This window comes from Dipodomys merriami, unplaced genomic scaffold, assembly GCF_024711535.1.
Source record: "Dipodomys merriami isolate MVZ:Mamm:240054 unplaced genomic scaffold, mDipMer1.0.p SCAF_57, whole genome shotgun sequence".
Lineage (NCBI taxonomy): Eukaryota > Metazoa > Chordata > Mammalia > Rodentia > Heteromyidae > Dipodomys > Dipodomys merriami.
In genome coordinates this window covers 5,476,715-5,499,093 of record NW_027206146.1, presented here as the reverse complement: position 1 = coordinate 5,499,093, position 22,379 = coordinate 5,476,715, and the positions used below count along the sequence as shown (strand labels likewise).

The window sequence follows — 22,379 nt, the reverse complement described above, 5'->3', positions numbered from 1 at the left end:
TCTGTCAGAATACCATGGCAGGACTGTGCAGGTGCTAGGTCCCCTGAGCCTTGTCTAGCTAGATTCTGACCCCTCCTCCAGGCCACCCTCCTGGCCTGCATCCCAGGAGCACTGAGGGGCGGGGGGTGGGGGGCGGGTGAGGGGGGAGAAGGGAGCCTGACTGAGCTCAGTCCTGCAGCTCAGCCACACCAGTTCCTGATAAGCCAGGTACACCCTGGGCGGGGTTTTCTGGCCACAGACAAAGGAAAAAAAAAAAAGGTTCTCTGGCCCAGAATGAAGAGCTGCCCAGGAAGGAGAGTGGAACAGCTCTTAGAACAGAAGCCCCTTGTTATCCATTCCTGGATTCCTGTCCCCAAACAGGTGAGGGACGGTGTGTGTGTGTGTGTTGTGTGTGTGTGTGTTTGTGCATGTACAATGGGGGGGTGTGGATGGGGGTGGGGGTGTCTCTCCCTGCACTCTGCAGCACATGTGCAGGAGGTGAGCCCTACCAGATGGGAGGTCAGGGATTAAGGAATCATTCCTAGTGTTGGTGGAGAGGGTGGAGGGGTGTGGTGGGGGGACTTTCAGGAGAATACAGCTCATCCTCAGCTGGCTGCTGGGGGGGGGTTGTCTCCTGAATCCCAAGCTCAGCCCCCAGCTCCTCATCCTCCAGTACCTGGCCACCCTGCCCAGCCCACTGCTCCCTCCACCCCACCTGTCCACCCAGCCATGGGCTCTCTCCCTTCCTTCTCTTCCTCTGTCTTTCCTGTCACCAGGAACCACTGAGGAATAGATGTGCAGCAAAGGCTTGGGCTGGACTGGGAATAACTAGGTTTCCACCTGGCAGGCAGGGCAGACCCCCAACCCCAGAGGTCACCCCAGCTCCACCACCTGCCAGGCACCTGGGAGGAAGGCCTGTGCCCTCAGTGGCTCCTTAATCCACCTCCCCACTCAGCCTTTTTTTTTTTTTGCCAGTCCTGGGGCTTGAACTCAGGGCCTGGGCATTGTCCCTGAGCTTCTTTTGCTCAAGGCTACCACTCTACCACTTGAGCCACAGCACCACTTCTGGCTTTTTCTGTGTATGCGGTACTGAGGAATCAAACCCAGGGCTGCATGCATGCTAGGCAAGCACTCCACCACTGAGCCACCTTATTGTTACTATAGAAGTGATTTACAGAGGGATTACAATCACATGAGTCAGGTAATGAGGAGTACATTTCCTTTTGTATAGTAATGTATGCTTCCTCATTCCTAGTTTCTCCCTCCCAGCTCCACCCACCAGTTGTATAGTACACTTCTATCAGTGTCCAGTGACTTCCATTGCTGTACTTTCCCCCTTGAATTCTGTGTCTTTACCCTGTCACTCATAGGGCTTGAAGTCAGGGCCTGGGCGCTGTCCCTAAGTTCTTCTGTTCAAGGCTACCACTCTGTCACTTTGAGTTACAGCCCAATTTCTGTTTTTCTGGTGGTTCATTGGAGATAGGAGTCTCATGGATTTTCCTGCCCAGGCTGGCATTGAACTTTGATCTTTAGATCTCAGCCTCCTGAGCTGCTAGGATTACAAGCTTAAGCCACCAGCGCCTGGCTAGGTGTTTCTTTTTTGAGACAGGTCTCCCTTTACATTTGCCTCCTCTTTCCAGGCATGGATGGAACTCTATCTTGAGGTCCATAAGAGGGCTCCAGCTGGGCCAGACAGGCCAACTGTGGACATAGGGGACAGTTGGAGGCCTAGAGGATGCAAGAAAGCCAAAGGGGTGAAAGGCTGTGGCTGAGATGCAAAGACAGGGAGAAAACAGACCCCACTTCCCTGAGAGAGCTGGAGGTTCGATTGCCCCTCTTGAGTTTGAGGTACTTTCCAGCATGGAAGAACCTCCCTCCAAGGAACAGGCTTGACCTCCCGTCTCTCCCCTACCCCATGGCAGGGCCTGATGTGCTGGTTGTTGTTAGGTTTTTAAAAAGAGGTAGCCGAGTAAGAACAGCACCAGCACGCACGTGGTATTCAGATAAGGGGTAGGTTTATTCAGTAGACCTGCTTGGACCAGGCAAGGGTGGCACTCCACGTGGCTGGGAAAGGCCTGGGAATGAGAGAGAGCTGGGAAGAGAGGAAAGAGAGAGAAAAGAGCAGAGAGAGGGGTAAGAACAGTAGCACTCACGTGGTATTCAGGTAAGGGGTAGACCTGCTGGGACCAGGCAAGGTTGGCACTCCACGTGGCTGGGAAAGAGAGAGAGCAAGAGAGCAAGAAAAGAGCAGCAAGAGCTAGAAACGAACAGAGAGAAAAAAGGGAGAGTCTGGGCCTGGGCTAGCCCTTATGTAGGGTATGGGTGGGGAAAGGTGTGGCCACATCAAATTCAGATGTGACCTCAGCGGATGCAGATGTGACCTCTTCCAGGTGTCCCAGTTGCCTAGGTAATGCAGGTACTGGGTGGGGACTTTGCTGCGAGGAGGGTGGAGTCTGCTCGCCATCCAGGAGCGGACCTTACAGTTGTGGCAGTGGGAACTGAGGGTGGAGAGCTGGTGAACTGATCACAGAGTGGATGAGAAGCCAGGCTCCTTGTCCTTGTTGCCAGCAGCAGCTCAGGCCTGGTTGTGAATTTGGGGGTGGGGGTCCTCAAAATGTCTCAGGTGCTGCTATTCCATCTCCACTCACCCCTGCACCTTCCTAGCTCCTCCTACAGTCTTAGGGAAATTCTCAGGTACCAGCAGAACTTTCCATTTAGGGAAGTAGGGAAGTAGCTCAGGGGTCAGCCTAAACTTTCCATAATGGGGGGCAAGGGATACTCCTCAAACTTTCCATATGGGGAGATACTCAGAGGCAAGTAAATCAAATCATTTAGGGAGATAATCAAGGAAGACTATTTGCTGCAGCAAAAGGTTTCCTAAGGCTAAAGAGCATGACATCTGCAGTTCCGTAAATGGCCTCTCACTGAAAGGAAAGTGGAAAGCTTCCTCCACCCAGCAAGGCATCAAATGTCTAGGAGGACAAGGTGATGTACTTAGACCCAGGTCCTTACTTTAACCCCCTCTGGTTTTATGCACATGAAATCAAACTATTGATTTCCCAATGAGAGAGCTGCACTGGGCCCTTAAAACCAACAGCCTAACCTAGTTACTTGAAACAAACATTACAAAGGAAGCTCTTCTGGGCTAGAGCTGCTCCATTAGCATGAAAATAACATTTTTTCCTAAGGTTGCCCACAGTTACCACTTTAGTTTTCTCCTGGACTGTTCCCACCTCTAACTCAAGGCATCTCCAGCACTCAAAGTTGGCTCCCTATAACTGATAACCCAGCATCCTTTGGACTTGAACATAACCATCGATCCTTTCCCAGGTCAGGCTGGGTAAGGCTTACACATCGACATACCACAAAATGTGTCACACAAAGAAGGCTCTGGGAAGGAGTTGGGAGAAGACTTGACACAAATATCTTAGTTCTATCAGATCCGAAGTAGCTTTCCACCAGGAATCAGCCCTTTGTGACGCAGAGCCAGACAGGGGGCGCATCTAATTTTCCCACAGTGGGGGTATCCAGAATGACAATGTAGAGTCCTTCCAGCTATCTGCAAGGCCCGTCCTTGATGAACTTTTTTTTTTTTGTTAGTCATGGGGTTTGAACTCTGGGCCTGGGCGCTGTCTCTCAGCTCTTTAGCTCAAGACGAGCGCTCTACCCCTTGAGCCACAGCACCACTTCAGTTTTTTTTTTCTGGTGGTTTATTGGAGATAAGAGTCTCATGGACTTTCCTGCCCAGGCTGCCTTTGAACCGTGATCTTCAGTAGCTTTGAACCGTGATCCTGAGTAGCTAGGATTTCAAGCATGAGCCACCAGCACCCAGCTCTTGATGAACTTCTTAATCCAAATGGAATCTCCAGGTTGGAAAAGATGGGCTAGATCCAAGCTGGGTAAACCATTTACACATCCCCTGCTAGTTGCCTGCATGTTCTGCAGAAACTTGAATTAAAGAAGCATTATTAATTTAACCTAAGCCAGGGGCCTTAATTTAGTGGAATCTATCAATATTTCTCTGGTTGTTTCCTCTGAGTACATTGACACTGGATGGAAGGTTAGGGCCAGGAACAGTCATTTAGGGGCCTCATTGGATTTTTTAGGGCAGTTTGGCTCAGTGCCTTGTACCAGCTCTTGTTAACCAGACGGCCTCCAATAAGGCTAGGATTTCCTGGGCAGACATAAAAGGCTTGGGCCTGTAATACCACCTCTCACATCATGGTCTCCACACTCAAGGGTGTCAGTACTAGTTACCAGTTTTCCCATGTCTATTGCTTTCACCTATTCTGTCTCAGTTTTCCAAAAATGACTAGTCCCTTGACCTTAAGGAGAGTTGATAGGCAGAGATCCATCTTCTTTAACTTCTTCAAGTTGAGTTTGGGGTATTGACTCTGCCTTACCAGAGACCTAAAGCCTTAGCTTATTTTACCAAGGGGTTGCCAAGATCAGATGTCATTAGGAGCAATTTTTACTCCAAACTGGAAAGAACATACAACACTTAACTTTTAATAACAACTACACAGACTTTTCCTAGGGCTACCGTTGTACAACCTGTTTAGCCCTCTGGTTTGGAAAAGGATTTTTCTGTCTCTCTGGGGTACCTGACCTTTGGAGATGCTTATAACGCATAACAGCTACCTGTGAAAGTTCCCAGACAGCCCAATAGGGACGGGATCTCAGGTCCATGCCCTTTTGGGTACAAGCCTCTTTTCCTGAACAGATGAATTTATGTGGCAGGTGCCAGATCAAAATCACTGCCAATTAGAGCAGACACTGGGGGCTGGGTTTTCTTTTTTTTTTTTGGGGGGGGGGTCCGGTCGTGGGGCCTGAACTCTGGGCCTGGGCGCTGTTCCTCAGCTCTTCAGCTCAAGGCTAGCGCTCTACCACTTGAGCCACAGCACCACTTCTGGCTTTTTTCTTTTTGCTTATGTGGTGCTGAGGAATCGAACGCAGGGTCTCATGCATGCAAGGCAAGCGCTCTACCACTGAGCCACCTTCCCAGCCCCTGGGGACTGGGGTTTTGTTTGAAGAACGCAAAAAAACATACATATATATATATGTATATATATATATATGTATATATATGTATATATATGTATATATATACATATATATACATATATATATATATATATATATATATATATATATATATAGACAGCACCTAACAGCCATTTTTGCTTCTGTATGAATTGCTTTGTACTGGATGATTGTATGGTTTTTGTATGGTTTTAACTGTGACTGGTTTTAGTTACTTAGTAGTGGAATGTCAGCCTGGGAGCCTAGAGTTGCTTAGTAAAAGACTTCAAAGGGTTTACAGCCCTGACCAAGGGGGCAAAGTCCTCAGAATTATCCGCACAGCTGCAACGCCCCTCCTGGAGGCCGAGGCAGTAAGGCCCTAGGGAAGAATTATAATGTTTTAAGAAACCTAAGCAACTCCATTTTTGTTTAACACTCCATCTCAGTTCTGCGACTTGACTGTGATCCACTTTAGCCCCAATGCTAGGAATTTATGACAGAAAGCCATGCACAATTCTTGGAGCCATAGATGGCGTTTGCTTAAGGCAGGTGTTAGCCCCCAAGTGGTGTTGCCCCCCACCCACCTAGGACTAAGAGTTGTTAACCAACCCATTCTTCAGAGCCCGGGGCAAGACATGCCATGCATTCTGTTGGTCCGGGTGTGACGTAACCTTTTTCGTTCAAGCTATGGACCAAGGACATTTTTTCTGTAAAGGTCAACCAATCATTATTTGCCCAGTTTAGCTTGCTTTAAATGTAAATGTTAACCAATCATGTAATTTCTTATGTAAAAGTTCCTTAAAGTTGTTGGTTCAATACTATAAAAATGGCACTGATTCTATGCTCTGGGCCTCTTAGCGTCACTGGTTACCCTGTGCGCGGAGGACCAAGCTCGAGCTTGCAATAAACCGGCTCTTTGTTGCTTACATTGATCGTGGTCTCTGGTGGTCTTCTGGGGGTCCCCGAATTTTGGTATAACATGTTAACTTAAAACTATCCCTCCCCACTTTGAAAACCTTAGTTTTTTTTTTGTTTTTGTTTTTGTTTTTTTTTTGAGTCCTAGGGTTTGAACTTAGGGCTTGAGAAGATTATTTTGCTCAATGCTAGCACCCTACCACTTGAGCCACAGAACCACTTGTGGCTTTTTCTGTTTATGTGGTGATGAGGAATGGAACCCAGGGCTTCAGGCATGCTATGCAAGCAGTCTACCACTGAGCCACAAACCCAGCTCAGCCACAGACCCAGCTCAGCCCTAGCTTTTTATTAGCCACTATAACCGATGACTGACAGGCAAGGGCATAAGTTCCTGCTCATTTACAAAGTAGACAGACATGGGTATTAGACATACATGCTTATAAATTATTTACTTTTGACCTCCTGGCTTTGATTTCTTTTGAAGGGCCAAGCACAGGTGACACCATCCCTCTTAACTGAACAGTTTCTTCCCACTGACTCTGGATGCTCCATCTGTAGAGCACATGGACAGCAAAGATGGCGCTGAGAGGGAGTTGAGTGGGCAGAGCTCGATTTGCTTTACGTTCAGTGCGTAACCAGCCCATGGAAGCTTAGGTGCATGATAGGGTGTGACCTTGACAGTGATTGGTTCCTCTTCCTCCCCTGCCATGCCACCCACTCTTTTTTGCTTTAAAAAGGGCTGCTCTGTGTTAAAGGAGTTTTCCTGCTTGAGTTGACTCCCCACTGCGTTTGATTGTCTCCCGGGCTGAGGAAGGCTGGGGAACTGCCGAGCGGCCACTCTTACCTTTCCTTGGACCTCGTCCGTGGGATGGACAAAGACCCCACACTCCCAGGAGTGTCTTCTCCATACTGGGATAATGCCCCATTGGCATTTCCCCTGAACTCAGGGCCTGGGTGCTGTCCCTGATCTCTCCAACTCAAGGCTAAAGCTCTACCATGGTGAGCCACAGCACCACCTCCAGCACTCTGCTGGATAATTAGAGACAAAAGTCTCAGAAGGACCTCTCTGCCTGGGCTGACTTTGATCCACAGTCCCCAGATCAAATGAGTCTTTGCCTACAGGTCCTTACTCCAATTGAAGCAACAAGAAAATCAATAGAAGTAGATTTTAAGCAAGGCTTACCTGGAACTTATTAAGAATCAAAGTTAACACACTGGCTACAGCAGACGTTGATGAAAGTGAACTATGCAACTTGTGGGTGGAGATGGGAGAGAGGGAGTGGGAGAGAATGAGGGAACACACTTATTTCCTGATGTATGTAAAGGTAACCAGGGTGTGTAGCACCTGTAAAGCAACGAGTAAATTGGAAATAAAAGAAGAAGAAAGAAAATTAAATGTGACAAACTTACAAGAGTTACCTGTCCTCTATGGGTCTGCCTATAATTGCTACCAAAGATCTGTAAAGGCTAAACTGAAACAACACTTAAACAATCATAATCTCTTACTTTTTAACTGAATATAGCACTTGTGGACCCTTGTTAGGAAAATGCAGAAGAAAGGAAAAGGAAACAGCTGGACCCAAGTTCTCAACAGCCTAGGATTGTTTATTGAGACACTGTAAGGGAGCAGAGCCTTCCCGTGGGCTAGGAGGTTGTGTAAGGAGGTGGGGTTGGAGTTAGGCTTTTGTGGGGTCTGAGCAAGGAGACAGAGGTTACTTGAGTTGGGTACAGGGGCGGTGACTGCAGGTATGGGCAGAAAATAGAGTAAGTGGAGTAAGAACTGTCTCCCTTATCCAAGGTCTCGGGCTTTTTAATGTTCAAACAGCTCTGCATCTGTCTTGCTTGATGCTTTGATGTACTCAGGGTCCAGTGCTCAATCTTCAGTCCAGAATTAACCCTGTCCGGGTCTGGGTGCTGTCCCTGAGCTGTTCAGCTCAAGGCGAGTGCTCTACTACCTGAGCACAGCACCACCAAGCAATGTTTACAGCCAGGCTCAGGTCAGATGGCCCTGCCTGTAGTCAAGCATATGTGTGCATACCTTGGGTTTTGCCTGACGTTCATATGTACCTGGGGTCATAGGATGGAGTTCAGTCCTTCAGCTAGGATTATAGGCCTGAGCCAGCAGCACCTGGCCCCTTGTCTTGGTCTCTATTTCCATCACCACCAATCTCTGCAAGGGCACTCATGCATTCCACATGGCTGACCACTGCTCAAGACCTAATGTGCGCTCTTCCCTCCCCCACAGCCATGGGCAGCACCACACAGGGGATTTTCTCCTACCCCCTGGCACACGCCATCCTCTTCATCTTCATCACCTCCACCCTCTTCCACATCCAGCGGCGCCTAGTGAGGCTCCAAACCAGTAGTGGGCAGGATGAGCAGATATGGGTGTCTCATCCAGTCACAGAGACCCTGGCAGGGTGGAAGAAGCCCATGAGCCATGCCCAGCTAGACATGTGGACCATTAACTCCCTTGGCCGCCTGGGGAACCAGATGGGTGAGTACGCCACGCTCTACGCCCTGGCCAAGATGAACGGACACCAGGCCTTCATCCCTTCTCCAATGCACAGCATGCTGGCCCCCATCTTTAGGATCAGCCTCCCTGTGCTGCACAGCGTCACGGAGCGCAGGGTCCCCTGGCGCCACTACCACCTCAACGACTGGATGGAGGAGCGTCACCGGAACATCACCAGCCAGTATGTGCGCTTCACAGGTACCCCCTGCTCCTGGACTTTCTACCACCACCTGCGCCCTGAGATCCTGCAAGAGTTCAGCTTGCATGAGCACGTGCGTGAGGAGGCCCAGGCCTTCCTGCGGGGCCTGCGCGTGAATGGGAGCCAGCCCCGCACCTTTGTAGGGGTGCACGTGCGCCGGGGAGACTATGTCCATGTCATGCCAAATAAGTGGAAGGGGGTGGTGGCCGATCGGGGCTACCTGCAGCAGGCCATGGATCGGTTTCGAGCCCGGTTCGAATCTCCAGTGTTTGTGGTCACCAGCAACGGCATGGCCTGGTGCAAGGACAACATCAACGCCTCTCTTGGGGACGTGGTGTTTGCCGGCAATGGCATGGAAGGCTCACCGGGCAAGGACTTTGCCCTGCTCACGCAGTGCAACCACACCATCATGACCATCGGGACCTTCGGCATCTGGGCTGCCTACCTGGCTGGTGGAGACACCATTTACCTGGCCAATTACACGCTCCCCGACTCCCCTTTCCTCAAGTTCTTTAAGCCAGAGGCAGCCTTCCTGCCTGAGTGGGAGGGGATCCCGGCAGACCTGTCCCCGCTACTCAAGCACTAGGCACCCTGTCCCTGGCAGCCCTTGGGTTCCCAGGCCTGAGGAGGGCATTGGCCAATGCCTGTGAGCCCAGCATGGACACAAAGGCTGATGTAGGCTGAATGTAGCCCAGGCAAGAAGCCAGACTGGATCTCCAAAGTAGCCAGCAAAGAACAGGGCTGGGAGCACGTACCATACCAATCTTGCAATCGCATGGCCCTGAACCCAAATTCTTGTGTCACCAAATTCCCTAGCCCCTGTAACCTGCACACACAAAGAATAAAAACGGAAGAAAAATACCTGACTTTTGCAAGGGTGATTTCATTGTGACACTCCTATACATGTGTACATATACTCTATCAACTTTACCCCTCCATCACTCTGCGTTATATAATTATCTTCAAACAACGTGACTCCCACCTACAATCTAGACTACCCAGTAGGCTGGTACCTGGAGGATCACAGTTCAAAACCAGTCCAGGTAGAAAAGTTCAATGGACTCTTATTTATTTATTTATTTATTTATTTATTTATTTTGCCGGTTACGAGGTTTGAACTCTGGGCCTGGGCGCTGTCCCTGAACTCTTCAGCTCAAAGCTAGCGCTCTACTACTTGAGCCGTAGCACCACTTCTGGCTTTTTCTGCTCATGGGGTGCTGAGGAATCAAACCCATGCAAGGTAAGTATTCTACCACTATGCCACCTTCCCAGCCCTGGACTCCATTTTTAAAATAAGCTTTGGGCCAGGTACAGGACACTCATGCCTGTAATCCTAGCTATTTAAGAGGCTGAGATCTGAGTATAACAATTCAAAGCTGGTCCGGGTAGGAAAGTCCCTCAGACTTATCTCCAGTTAACCACCCGAAACCCAGAAGTGGGGCCATTGTTCAAAGTGGTAGAGCACTATCCTTGAGCTGTAGATTTCAGGGACAGTGCCCAGGCTAAGCACTGGCAAGAAAAAGAAAAAAAAGAGCTTAGCCCTGACAGCCGCCGGTGGATCACACATGTAATCTTAGCTACTAAGTATGCTGAGATTTCCCAGGGAGGAAAGTCTGTGAGACTCTTTATGTCCAATTAACTGCCAGAACATCGGAAGTGATGCTGTAACTTCAGTGGTAGAGTGCTCACCTTGGGCTGAAGAGCTGAAGGACAGTACCCAGGCCCAGAGTTCAAGCCCTGTGACCAACAAAAAACAAAACAAAAAGTCAGTCTTGAGATGTGGCTCCAGAGTTAGAGCACCAGTCATGAACCAAACAAGCAAATCAGGTATAAAGCCTTGAGTTCAAATCCTAATACTGTCTAAACAAAACAACAACACACACACATACAGGAAATCAATCTCAATTTCACTGTTGTAGTTTCATTCTCCTGATGGGGTACATTAAATTGAAAAGTCTAGTACATTACTTAGGACCCCTGTAAAACATCTTATAGTGGAAGACAAAGCTGGCTTGTCCATATGGGGAAATAAGACTTGAGAACTCCCAATGTCAGAGAATACGTGTCCTAATTCTACATAATTTTCATTTTGGAGATGAAAGGGGCCTGGGAAATACACACCTAATTGAAAACTTTAGGTCTATAGACCCACAGTGACTCAGAAGATTGTCTCTGATTGGCCAGTTTTGCTATACTTCATTTACATAGCACCAACCAATCAGAGCCCAGCCCAGGGTATATAAACCCCTAGACTCAAGACACTGGAAAGCACAGCAGCTGCACTCTTTCCCCCTGGCAGTTGAATCTCCTGAATAAAGTTCTTCAAGAGGCTCGGCCTTCACTGTCTGGTGAGAATGTGAAATACATTTACTGGGGGGTCAATTGTTTCTTTTTTTTGGTCAGTGGGGCTGGGACTCTGGGCCTGGGCACTGTCCCTGTGCTCTCCAGCTCAAGGCTAGCCTTGTACCACTTGTGCCACAGAGCCGCTTGTAGCTTTTTCTTTTTTTGTGTGGTAATGAGGCATCAAACCCAGGGCTTCAGACATGGTAGGCAAGTTGTCGACCACTAAGCCACATACCCAGTCCGGCCCTAGCTTTAAATGACTGACAGGCAAGACTGTAAGTTCCTCCTCATTTACAAAGTAGACAAACATGGATATTAGACAGACAAGCTTGTAAATTATTTTCTTTTTATCTCCTGGCTCTGATTCCATTTGAAGTGCCCAGTACAAGTGACACCATCCCTCTTATCTGAGCGGTGTCTTCCAACTAACTCTGGGTGCTCCATCATTGGTAGGACACGCTTTGTCCCAGGAGTGTCTTCTCCATGCTGGAATAATGCTCCATTGGCCTCAGCTCTCTATCCCAAGGCTAATGCTCTATCATGTCAGCCACAGCACCACTTCTAGCACTGTGCTGGATAATTAGACACAAGAGTCTCACCACAGTCCCCAGATCAAATGAGTCTTTCTTTTCTTTTCTTTTTTCTTTCATGCTTTCTTGCTTTCTTTGTGTGTATGTGTGTCAGTCGTGGGGCCTGAACTCTGGGCCTGGGTGCTGTCCCTTAGCTCTTCAGCTTAGGGCTAGCACTCTACCACTTGAGCCACAGCACCACTTCTGGCTTTTTCTGCTTATGTGGTGCTGAGGAATTGAACCTAGAATCTAATGCATGCAAGGCAAGCACTCCTACCACTGAGCTATCTTCCCAGTTCCTCAAATGAATCATTGCCAACAGATCCTTACTCCAATTGAAGCAATAAGTAGATCAATAGAAATAATTTTTAAGCAGGGCTTACCAGGAACTTATTAGGAATCAAAGTTAACACACTAGCTACAGCAGACATTGATGAAAGTGAACTATATTCATATATACCTGGGGTCATAGGATGGAGTTTAGTCCTTCAGCTAGGATTATAGGCCTGAGCCAGCAGCACCTGGCCCCTTGTCTTGGTCTCTATTTCCATCACCACCAATCTCTGCAAGGGCACTCATGCATTCCACATGGCTGACCACTGCTCAAGACCTAATGTGCGCTCTCCCCTCCCCCACAGCCATGGGCAGCACCACACAGGGGACTTTCTTCTACCCCCTAGCACACGCCATCCTCTTCATCTTCATCACCTCCACCCTCTTCCACATCCAGAAACGACTAGTGAGGCAAGATGAGCAGATATGGGTGTCTCATCCAGTCACAGAGACCCGAGCAGGGTGGAGGAAGCCCACGAGCCGTGCCCAGCTAGGCATGTGGACCATTAACTCCATCGGCCGCCTGGGGAACCAGATGGGTGAGTACGCCACGCTCTACGCCCTGGCCAAGATGAACGGACACCCAGCCTTCATCCCTGCTCCAATGCACAGCATGCTGGCCCCCATCTTTAGGATCAGCCTCCCAACGCTGGATGTCATCACCGAGCGCGGGGTCCCCTGGCACCACTACCACCTCAACGACTGGATGGAGGAGCGTCACTGGAACATCACCAGCCAGTATGTGCGCTTTACAGGTACCCCCTGCTCCTGGACTTTCTACCACCACCTGCGCCCTGAGATCCTGCAGGAGTTCAGCTTGCATGAGCACTTGCGTGAGGAGGCCCAGGCCTTCCTGCGGGGCCTGCGCGTGAATGGGAGTCAGCCCCGCACCTTTGTAGGGGTGCACGTGCGCCGGGGAGACTATGTCCACTTTATGGCGCATGTGTGGAAAGGGGTGGTGGCCGATCGGGGCTACCTGCAGCAGGCCATGGATCGGTTTCGAGCCCGGTTCGAATCTCCAGTGTTTGTGGTCACCAGCAACGGCATGGCCTGGTGCAAGGACAACATCAACGCCTCTCTTGGGGACGTGGTGTTTGCCGGCAATGGCATGGAAGGCTCACCGGGCAAGGACTTTGCCCTGCTCACGCAGTGCAACCACACCATCATGACCATCGGGACCTTCGGCATCTGGGCTGCCTACCTGGCTGGTGGAGACACCATTTACCTGGCTAATTACACGCTCCCCCAGTCTCCTTTCCTCAAGTTCTTTAAGCCAGAGGCAGCCTTCCTGCCTGAGTGGGAGGGGATCCCGGCAGACCTGTCCCCGCTACTCAAGCACTAGGCACCCTGTCCCTGGCAGCCCTTGGGTTCCCAGGCCTGAGGAGGGCATTGGCCAATGCCTGTGAGCCCAGCATGGACACAAAGGCTGATGTAGGCTGAATGTAGCCCAGGCAAGAAGCCAGACTGGATCTCCAAAGTAGCCAGCAAAGAACAGGGCTGGGAGCATAGCTCAGCAGTACCATACCTTCTCACAATCTTATGGCCCTGAACCCAAATTCTTGTGTCACCAAATTCCCTAGCCCCTATAACCTGCACACAAAAAGAATTAAAAAGGCTGGGCGCTGGTGGCTCACACCTGTAATCCTAGCTACTCAGGAGGCTGAGATCTGAGGATCCCGGTTCAAAGCCAGCCCCGGCTGGAAAGTCTGTGAAACTCTTATCTCCAATAAACCACCAGAAAACTGGAAGTGGCACTGTAGCTTAAGTGGTAGAGCGCTAGCCTTGAGCTGAAGAGCTGAGGGACACCACTCAGGCCCAGAGTTCAAGCCCCATGACAGACCAAAAAAAAGAAAAAAAAAAAGAATTAAAAAGGAAGAAAAATACCTGACTTGTGCAATGTGATTTCCTTGTGACACTACTGTACATGGTGTACATATACTCCATCAACCTCACCCCTCCATCACTCTACATTATATAATTCTCCTTTTCAAACAATGTGGTTCACACTTACAATCCAAACTACCCAGCTGGCTGAGACCTGAGGATCACAGTTTAAGCCAGCCCAGGTAGAAAAGTTCAATGGATTCTTTCAAATAAGCTTCAGGCTGAGTGCTGGTTGCTCATGCCTGTAATCCTAGCTACTCATTAGGCTGAGATCTAAGGATCAAGGTTCAAAGACAGCCCCGGCAGGAAAGTCTGTGAGACTCTTATCTCCAATTAAACACCAGAAAACAGAAGGGGCACTGTGGCTCAAAGTGGTAGAGCACTAGCCTTGAGCTGAGAGCTAGGGCATAGCGCCCAAGCCCAGAGTACAAGCCCCACACCACCACCACCAACAACGACAAAAAAAAATCACAAACAAAACAACACAACACAACCATACAGAGAATCAATCTCAATTTCATTGTTGTGGTTTCATTCTCCTAGTACTGAAAGGGTACATTAAATTGAAAAGTTTGGTAGATTACTTAGGACCCCTGTAAAACATCTTATAGTGGAAGACAAAGCTGGCTTGTCCATATGGAAGATAAGAATTGAGAAAATGTAAGATTGTTTCAAAACTCCCAATGTCAGAGAACACGTGTCCTAGTTCTACATAATTTTCATTTTGGAGATGAAAGGGTCCTGGGAAATACACACTTAATTGAAAACTTTAGGTCTATAGACCCACAGTGGCTCAGAAGATTGTCTCTGATTGGTCAGTTGTGCTATACTTCATTTGCATAGCACCAACCAATCAGAGCCCAGCCCAGGGTATACAAGCCCCTAGATTCAAGCCACTGTAAAGCAGAGCAGCTATAAACTTTTCCCCTGGCAGTTGATTCTCCTGAATAAAGTTCCTCAAGAAGCTCAGCCTTACTGGGCCCTGGTGGCTCACACCTATAATCCTAGCAACTCAGGAGGCTGAGATCTGAGGGTCATGATTCAAAGCTAGCCTAGGCAGGCAAGTCTGTGAGACTCTTATCTCTAATAAACCACCAGAAAACTGGAAGTGGTGCTGTGGCTCAAGTGGTTGAGTGCTTACCCTGAGCTGAAGAGTTGAAGGACAGCGCCCATGCCAGAATTCAAGCCCCACATCTGACCAAAAAAAAAAAAAAAAGGCCAGGCGCTGGTGGCTTATACCTGTAATTCTAGCTATTCAGAAGGCTGAGATCCTAGGATTGTGATTCAAAGCCAGCCCAGGAAGGAAAGTCTGTGAGACTCTTATCTCCAATAAACCCCCAGAAAACTGGAAGAGACAATGTGGCTCAAAGTGGTAGAGCTCAGGGACACGGCCAGGTCCAGAGTTCAAGCCACACAACTGACAAACCAAAAAAATTACTATTATTATTAAAGCGTTCAACAGAGAAACTACCATTTTATAAGTAATGAGTAAATTTCTTTTTTTTTTTTTTTTTTTTTGTCAGTTGTGGGTCTTGAACTGTGGGCCTGGGTGCTGTCCCTCAGCTCTTCAGCTCGAGGTGAGTGCTCTATCACTTAAGCCTCAGCACCACTTCTGGTTTACTGGTGTTTATTGGAGATAAGATTCTCACGAACTTTCCTGCCCCAGCTGGCTTTGAACCGTGATCCTCAGATCTCAGCCTCCTGAGTAGCTAGGATTACAGGAGTGAGCCACTAGCTCACTAGCCTGGCTAGTACATTTTTTTTTTTTCTTTTTATTTTTGCCAGTCCTGAGGCTTGAACTCAGGGCCTGGCCACTGTCTCTGAGGTTCTTTGGATCAAAGCTAGCACTCTATCAGTTGAGCCACAGTGTCACTTCCAACTTTCTCTGTGCATGTGGTACTGAGGAATTGAATGCCAGGCAAGCATTTTACCACTAAGCCACATTCCTAGCCAAATACATTTCTTTCTTTTTTTTTTTTTTTGGACAATGTGATCCCTGTTAGGTTTTTTTTTTTTTTTTTTTTTTTTTGGTCGGTCATGGGGCTTGAACTCTAGACCTGGACGCTGTCCCTCAGCTCTTCAGCTCAAGGCAAGCGCTCTACCACTTGAGCTACAGCGCCACTTCCAGTTTTCTGGTGGTTTATTGGAGATAGGAGTTTCACGGTCTCTCCCGCCCAGGCTGGCTTTGAACCGCGATCCTCAGATCTCAGCCTCCTGAGTAGCTAGGATTACAGGCGTGAGCCACCAGCGTCCGGCTTCCCTGTTAGGTTTTTAAAAAGAGGGCCGGGTAAGAACAGCACCACGCACGTGGTATTCAGGTAAGGGGTAGGTTTATTCATCGTTCCGGCTGGCACCAGGCCATCTTGATCCTCCACGCGGTGGGGAAAGGCCTGGGAAAGAGAGAGCTGGGAAAGAGAAAAAGAAAGAGAGAGAGCTGGGGAAAAGAGCTAAGAGAGAGCTAGAAAAGAGAGAAAAAAGCCAGAAAAGAGAAGAGCTAGAAAAGAGCAGAGAAAGAGCACTGAGAGGGCATCTGGGCCTGGGCTAGGCCTTATCTAGGGTATGGGGAGAGAAAGGTGTGGCCACATCAAATTCAGATGTGACCTCTTACAGGTGTCCCAGTTGCCTAGGTAACGCAGGTACTGGGTGGAGACTTTGCTGCGGGGAGGGTGGAGTCTGCTAGCCATCCAGGAGCTGACCTTACAATCCCCAAATCATCTTTTCAAAGAAACAAATAGCCTGTGTGTGGCTGTGTCGCCCAAGTTACCCTTGCTTTCCCCCCGTTTTGTTTTTGACAGCTGTGCTACACAGACCAGCAGCCACTGTTGCACAACCACCACTGGGAAGTTTGATTTCTCCCACAGGAGACTATGAACTATTGTTGGAAGTCACCTAGTTATCTATTTCACTGTATAATCTACTTGGCTAAGGTCTCTATCATCAGGTGAGTCATGCTTTTGCTTCATCAACAGCCTCAGGAGTCCCGTGTGTTCTGGGCAGCCATCCCAGTCCTGAAAACAATTTCTCTTGTAGAGCAGGGACCAAAGAAACCAGTGTTCTGTTCAGGTCAGGAGTGGCAGTCCACTCCTGTATTTCCAGAGACAGAGGTAGTAGGATTGTGAGTCCCTGGCCACCAGAGAAAAGTTAGAACCTGTCTCAAAAAGAAACCAGAAGCTTTGTGAGTACACAGCTTCCCAGAGACATGTGTATGTTCACACTGTGTGGAAACGCAGTGTAACCATGCACACACCCATAGAAGTGACAAGAAGGAAGCATTTACCTGTGTGAACACTGGAGAGCCGTACATGCATAGTAAAAGTCAGGTGCCAAGTATTTACACAATAGAGGGGCACTCCTACCTACCCACAGTGGTGTATTCCCACAACCATGGTTACTGCTGCATGGCTAGCACTCACGTGTGCTCACTCCCCTCCCCCACAGCCATGGGCAGCACACGCATGCCCTTCTCTTTCCCCATGGCCCACTTCAGTGGAATAGTCTGGCAGAGGTGGTGGCCCAACTCGGTAAGAAAGTGAAAAGAAATGAGAGTGAGAAAGAAAAAAAGGACAGGTGTCTCCATACCCACTGCCCAGTTATCAGTCAGACTCATCTGCAACAGGCAAGATCTGAGGTAGTTCAAAGCCAGCCCAGCGAAGGAAAAGCTATGCGACTCTCCTCTCTAGTTAACCACCAAAATTCCAGAAGAGGAATTGTGGGTCAAGTGGTAAAGTGCTAGCCTTGAACAAGTAAAAGCTCAAAAACAGCCTTCAGGTCCAGAGTGCAAGCCTTAGGACTGGCACACACAAAAACAAACCTACAGAAAGCACAAGATTCAAAATCCTGGCTGTCCAGAAAAGACACTGCACCCCGTGGTCCCTACCCCCAACATCCTCCCTGTTCTACAGAATCCTGGAGGCAGACCTAATTGAGAACTACAGCCTGAGTTCTGTAGCCCACCATCACTCAGTGGCTCTTCTCTGATTCGTCAGTTGTCATATACCTCATTTGCATAGGGGCAACCAATCAGAGCCCAGCCCAGGATATAAAAGCCCCTAGATTCAGCGCCTGCATGATAAAGCTGTGGCGATTTTGTGCTGAGTCATCTCTCTCCTGACCCCCCCCCGAAGGAGCTGCAGAAGTGGTTGGCTTTCCTGTTGTGGTCAAGGAGCCAGAAGAGTTGCCAGAAAGAGCTCTGCCCACTGAGGACACCCAAAACCAGCGGTACCAGTACCCATCCCTGGCAATACTGTGCTCTACTCACCTTACGTATTTGGTTTGGGTCTTTTGTTTCGTTTTTAGTACAGATTAATTGTACCAAGGGGTTTCACCATCGTTATGTCACAAAGGCATTTATTATGTTTTAATTACAATAATTCTCTGTATTACTCTCTTTTCCCCAAATTCTCAAGCCCTCATTATTATTTTATTTTTATATTTTGTTGGTCCTAGGACTTGAACCATGGGCCTGGGGCTCCTTCCTTCAGCTCCTTTTGCTCAAGGAATAGAGACACAAAGCACTCTACCACTTTAAGCCATAATGCTATTTCCACCTTTTTCTGAGTAGTTTATCGGAGATTAGCATTTTGCAGACTTTCCTGTCATTAGCTTCAAATTGCCAACCCAGATCTCACCCTCCTGAGTAGCTAGGAATAGAGGCATGACCCACTGGCACCCAGCTATTATTATTATTATTATTAGCTTTTTACTAGGGCTTGAATTTAGAGCCCTGTGCTTTTTTCAGTCACAGCTGGCACTCTTAACACTTTGAGCTGTGCCTACAGTTTGGCATTTTCCTGGCTATTTTAGAGATAGAAATTTAGTCTTATGTCCAGGCTGGATATGAACAATGATCTTCAGATCTCAGCCTTCTGAGGAGCTAAGGTTAAAGATATGAGCTACTAGTGTCCAGCATCTTTTTTGGGGGTGGAGTGGGAGTCAGGAGCCTGGGGCTTGAACTTAGGGCCTGTTTTCTGATCCTGAGCCTCTTTGTGCTCAAGACTAGTGCTCTACCACTTGAGCCACAGTGCTACTTCTTGCTTTTTCTGAGTAGTTTATTGGAGATAAGCGTCTCCTAGAAGCTGGGCGCCAATGGCTCACGCTTGTAATCCTAGCTACTCAGGAGGCTGAGATCTGAGGATCACGGTTCAAAGTCAGCCCGGGCAGGAAAGTCCATGAAACTCTCATCTCCAATAAACCACCAGAAAACCGGATGCAGTGCTGTAGCTCAAGTGGTAGAGTGCTAGCCTTGAGCTGAAGAGCTGAGGAACAGCGAGCGCTAAGGCCCAGAGTTCAAGCCCCATGACTGACAAAAAAAATAAAAGAGTCTGGTAGACTATTTTACCCACGGGACTTGGAACTGCAATCCTCAGATCTCAGCCTCCTGAGTAGCTAGGATTACAGGCGTGAGCCACCAGCATCTGGCTCCCAGCACCATTTATTTTTTTATTTTTATGTTTTTGGTAGTACTAAGACTTGAATTCAGAGCCTGAGCACTCTCTTAGCTTTTTCACCCAAGGTTAGCTTTGGTTTTGTAGCACTTGACCTATAACTCCACCTCTGGCTTTTTTGTGTGTGTGTGTGCCAGTCTTAGGGCTTAAACACAGGGCCTGAGTGCTGTCCCTTAGCCTTTTCTTTCACAGCTAGCACTCTACCACTTGAGCCACATCTCCATTTCATGCTTTTTGCTGGTTAGTTGGAGATAAGAGTTTCTCAGACTTTCCTGCCCTGGATAGCTTTTTTTTTTTTTCCTTCGGTGGTAGGTCTTGAACTCTGGGCTTGGGCGCTGAAACTTAGCTCTTCAGCTCAAAGCGCTCAACCTCAAGAGCCACAGTGCCACTTCTAGTGGTTTATTGGAGATAAGAGTATCATGGGGGGCTGGGAAGGGGGCTCAGTGGTAGAGCGCTTGCCTTGCATGCATGAGGCCCTGGGTTAGATTCCCCAGCACCACATAAGCAAAAGGGAAAAAAGCCGGAAGTGGCGCTGTGGCTCAAATGGTAGAGCACTAGCCTTAAGCTGAAGAGCTGAGGGACAGCGCCCAGGCCCAGAGTCAGGCCCATGACCGGACCCCCCCCCAAAAAAAAAAAAAAACATAAAAAAGAATATCATGGACTTTCCTTCCAGAGCTGGCTTGAACCACGATCCTCAGATCTCAGCCTCAGTAGCTAGCATTACAGGCATGAGCCACCGATGCCTGGCTCCCTGGCTAGCTTTGAACCAAGATCCTCAGATCCCAGCTTCTTCTATATCTGGGATTACAGGTATTAGCTACTGGTGCTTGGCAAATACTCCTGGCTTTTTACTGGTTAATTGGATTTTGTCTCAGGGACATTCCTGCCCTGACTGGCTTCAAACAGCAATCTTCAATTCTCAGCCTCAAATGCGGCTTAAGTGGTAGAGCACCAGCTTTGAGCAAAAGACAAAAATGCAAAAACAAGAGTGCGAGGCCTTCAAATTCAAGTCCCAGACTTGGTACATGTAACAAAAAAGTAAAAGCTTTGTGAGCACAGAACTTCATAAATACCCATGTACATACACGATGTATAGATACCCCCAAACACACTCACCATGCACAGGCACACCTGTGAAATACACCCCTGCAGAAACTCTGGACAGCCATACATTCATGCCAAAAGCTATGTGTTAAGAGCTTACACACACAACCGAGATGAGCCCTCCCACACACCCATGCCACATGTTTGCACAGTTATAGGTGTGCATTCTAGCACCCTGCTTGCTACTACAGTGTGAGACCTAATGTGCACTCTCCCCTCTCCACAGCCATGGGCAGCAGGAAGGTGCCTTTCTCCTTCCCCACAGCCCGCTTGGTCTTCTTCATCTTCATCGCCTCCACCATCTTCCACTTCCAGCAGCGCCCAGTGAGGGTCCACCCCACTCGTGCCCAGGAGGAGACAACATCAGTGTCATTTCCAGGATTGGTGATCCCACTGGTAACATGGAAGAAGCCCACTAATGACGAGCCACTGAGCTTCTGGACCATCAAAGTGAGAGGCCGCCTGGGGAACCAGATGGGCGAGTACGCCACACTGTACGCCCTGGCCAAGATGAACGGGCGCCCGGCCTTCATCCCTGAAGACATGTACAGCACCCTGGCCCCCATCTTCAAGATCAGCCTCCCAGTGCTGCACAGAGCCTTAGAGCAATGGATCCCCTGGCACAACTACCTGCTCAACGACTGGATGGAGGAGAGCTACCGACACATCTCCAGCAACTTTGTGCGCTTCGGGGGCTTCCCCAGCTCCTGGACCTTCTACCACCACCTGCGCCCTGAGATCCTGCAGGAGTTCAGCTTGCATGAGCACTTGCGCGAGGAGGCCCAGGCCTTCCTGCGGGGCCTGCAAGTAGACAGGGGCCATCCCTGCACCTTTGTAGGGGTGCACGTGCGCCGGGGAGACTATGTCCACTTTATGCCCTATGTGTGGAAGGGGGTGGTGGCCGATCCGGACTACCTGAAGCAGGCCATGGACTGGTTTCAAGCTCGCTATGATTTTCCAGTCTTTTTGGTCACCAGCGATGACATGGCCTGGTGCAGGGAGAACATCAACGCCTCCTTTGGCGACGTGGTGTTTGCTGGGAATGGCAATGAGCATTTGCCAACCCAGGACTTTGCCCTGCTCACGCAGTGCAACCACACCATCATAACTGTCGGGACCTTCGGCATCTGGGCTGCCTACCTGGCCGGTGGAGAGACCATTTACCTGGCCAATTACACCCTCCCCAACTCCCCCTTTCTCAAGGTCTTTAAGCCAGAGGCAGCCTTCCTGCCTGAGTGGGTGGGGATCCCAGCAGACCTGTCCCCACTACTGGAGAACTAGCCACCCTGTCCCTGGCAGCCCTTGGGTTCCCAGGCCTGAGTTGGGCAGCACCACACTATCTCTTTGCATGGAGTTGCCTTGAACTGCAAGTAATTCAACTCCCAACTCCAGGCAACTCTACAGCCCGATGGCATTTTCAGTGAGCTCTAACTCCATTCATCTTCTTGTTGTACCTTCAATGTCTCATCTTAGGCCCATTTGCCTCCTGAGCCCAAAAGGGCTGCCACATTTCTAAGCATCACATGCAGGCAACCCCTTCCAGCAGTAGTGAAGGAAAAAATAAAAATGTTTCATTCTTATTTTGGTTCCCTTCTGAAAAATGAATGTCAGGTGATGGTGTCTTATGCTTGTAATCCCAGCTACTCAAGAGGTTGAGATCTGAGGATCATGGTTCAAAGCCAGCCTGGGTAGGAAAATCATTTAAGACTTATCTCCAACTAAACACATACACACACACACACCAAACAGAAGGAAAGCTGTGGCTCAAATTGGTAGAGCACTAACCTTGAGTACAAAAGCTCAGATAAAGCACCCAGTCCCTGAGCTCAAGCCCAGGACTGGCACAAAAGAGAGAGAGGGAAACCTGTGGTAGTTTGTTTTCCATTACTATAATGAAATACCTGGGGCTGGATCACATTGTAAGTGCCTGGCCAGGGCCTTGTAGTGGATGCCATCCTAATGGCAGGAGCTCTGGGGAGGAAGCAGAGGCCAGGCTGGGTCTTGCTGGAAAGAGAACAATGCTGTTTCCTTCTAAGCATAGTTCATATCCTAAGCTGTCTCAGGCCCAGTAC

At 49.0% G+C, this 22,379-nt stretch overlaps 3 protein-coding genes across 3 annotated transcripts; all 3 read left to right on the top strand.

Annotated features, from left to right (window-relative positions):
- The first annotated feature begins 234 nt into the window (after positions 1–234).
- Positions 235–9,491, top strand: LOC138812827 (galactoside alpha-(1,2)-fucosyltransferase 2-like). Its single transcript, XM_070001032.1, has 2 exons — positions 235–360; positions 8,162–9,491. Exon 2 carries the CDS (start codon positions 8,164–8,166, stop codon positions 9,214–9,216), a length of 1,053 nt encoding a protein of 350 aa, XP_069857133.1. The 5' UTR covers positions 235–360; positions 8,162–8,163; the 3' UTR covers positions 9,217–9,491.
- A 272-nt stretch (positions 9,492–9,763) lies between these two features.
- LOC138812547 (galactoside alpha-(1,2)-fucosyltransferase 2-like) lies at positions 9,764–13,732 on the top strand. The gene is made up of 2 exons (XM_070000505.1): positions 9,764–9,870; positions 12,181–13,732. Exons 1-2 carry the CDS (start codon positions 9,864–9,866, stop codon positions 13,215–13,217), a joined length of 1,044 nt encoding a protein of 347 aa, XP_069856606.1. The 5' UTR covers positions 9,764–9,863; the 3' UTR covers positions 13,218–13,732.
- A 4,176-nt stretch (positions 13,733–17,908) lies between these two features.
- LOC138812546 (galactoside alpha-(1,2)-fucosyltransferase 2-like) lies at positions 17,909–21,774 on the top strand. The gene is made up of 2 exons (XM_070000504.1): positions 17,909–17,977; positions 20,534–21,774. Exon 2 carries the CDS (start codon positions 20,536–20,538, stop codon positions 21,586–21,588), a length of 1,053 nt encoding a protein of 350 aa, XP_069856605.1. The 5' UTR covers positions 17,909–17,977; positions 20,534–20,535; the 3' UTR covers positions 21,589–21,774.
- Positions 21,775–22,379: the final 605 nt, after the last annotated feature.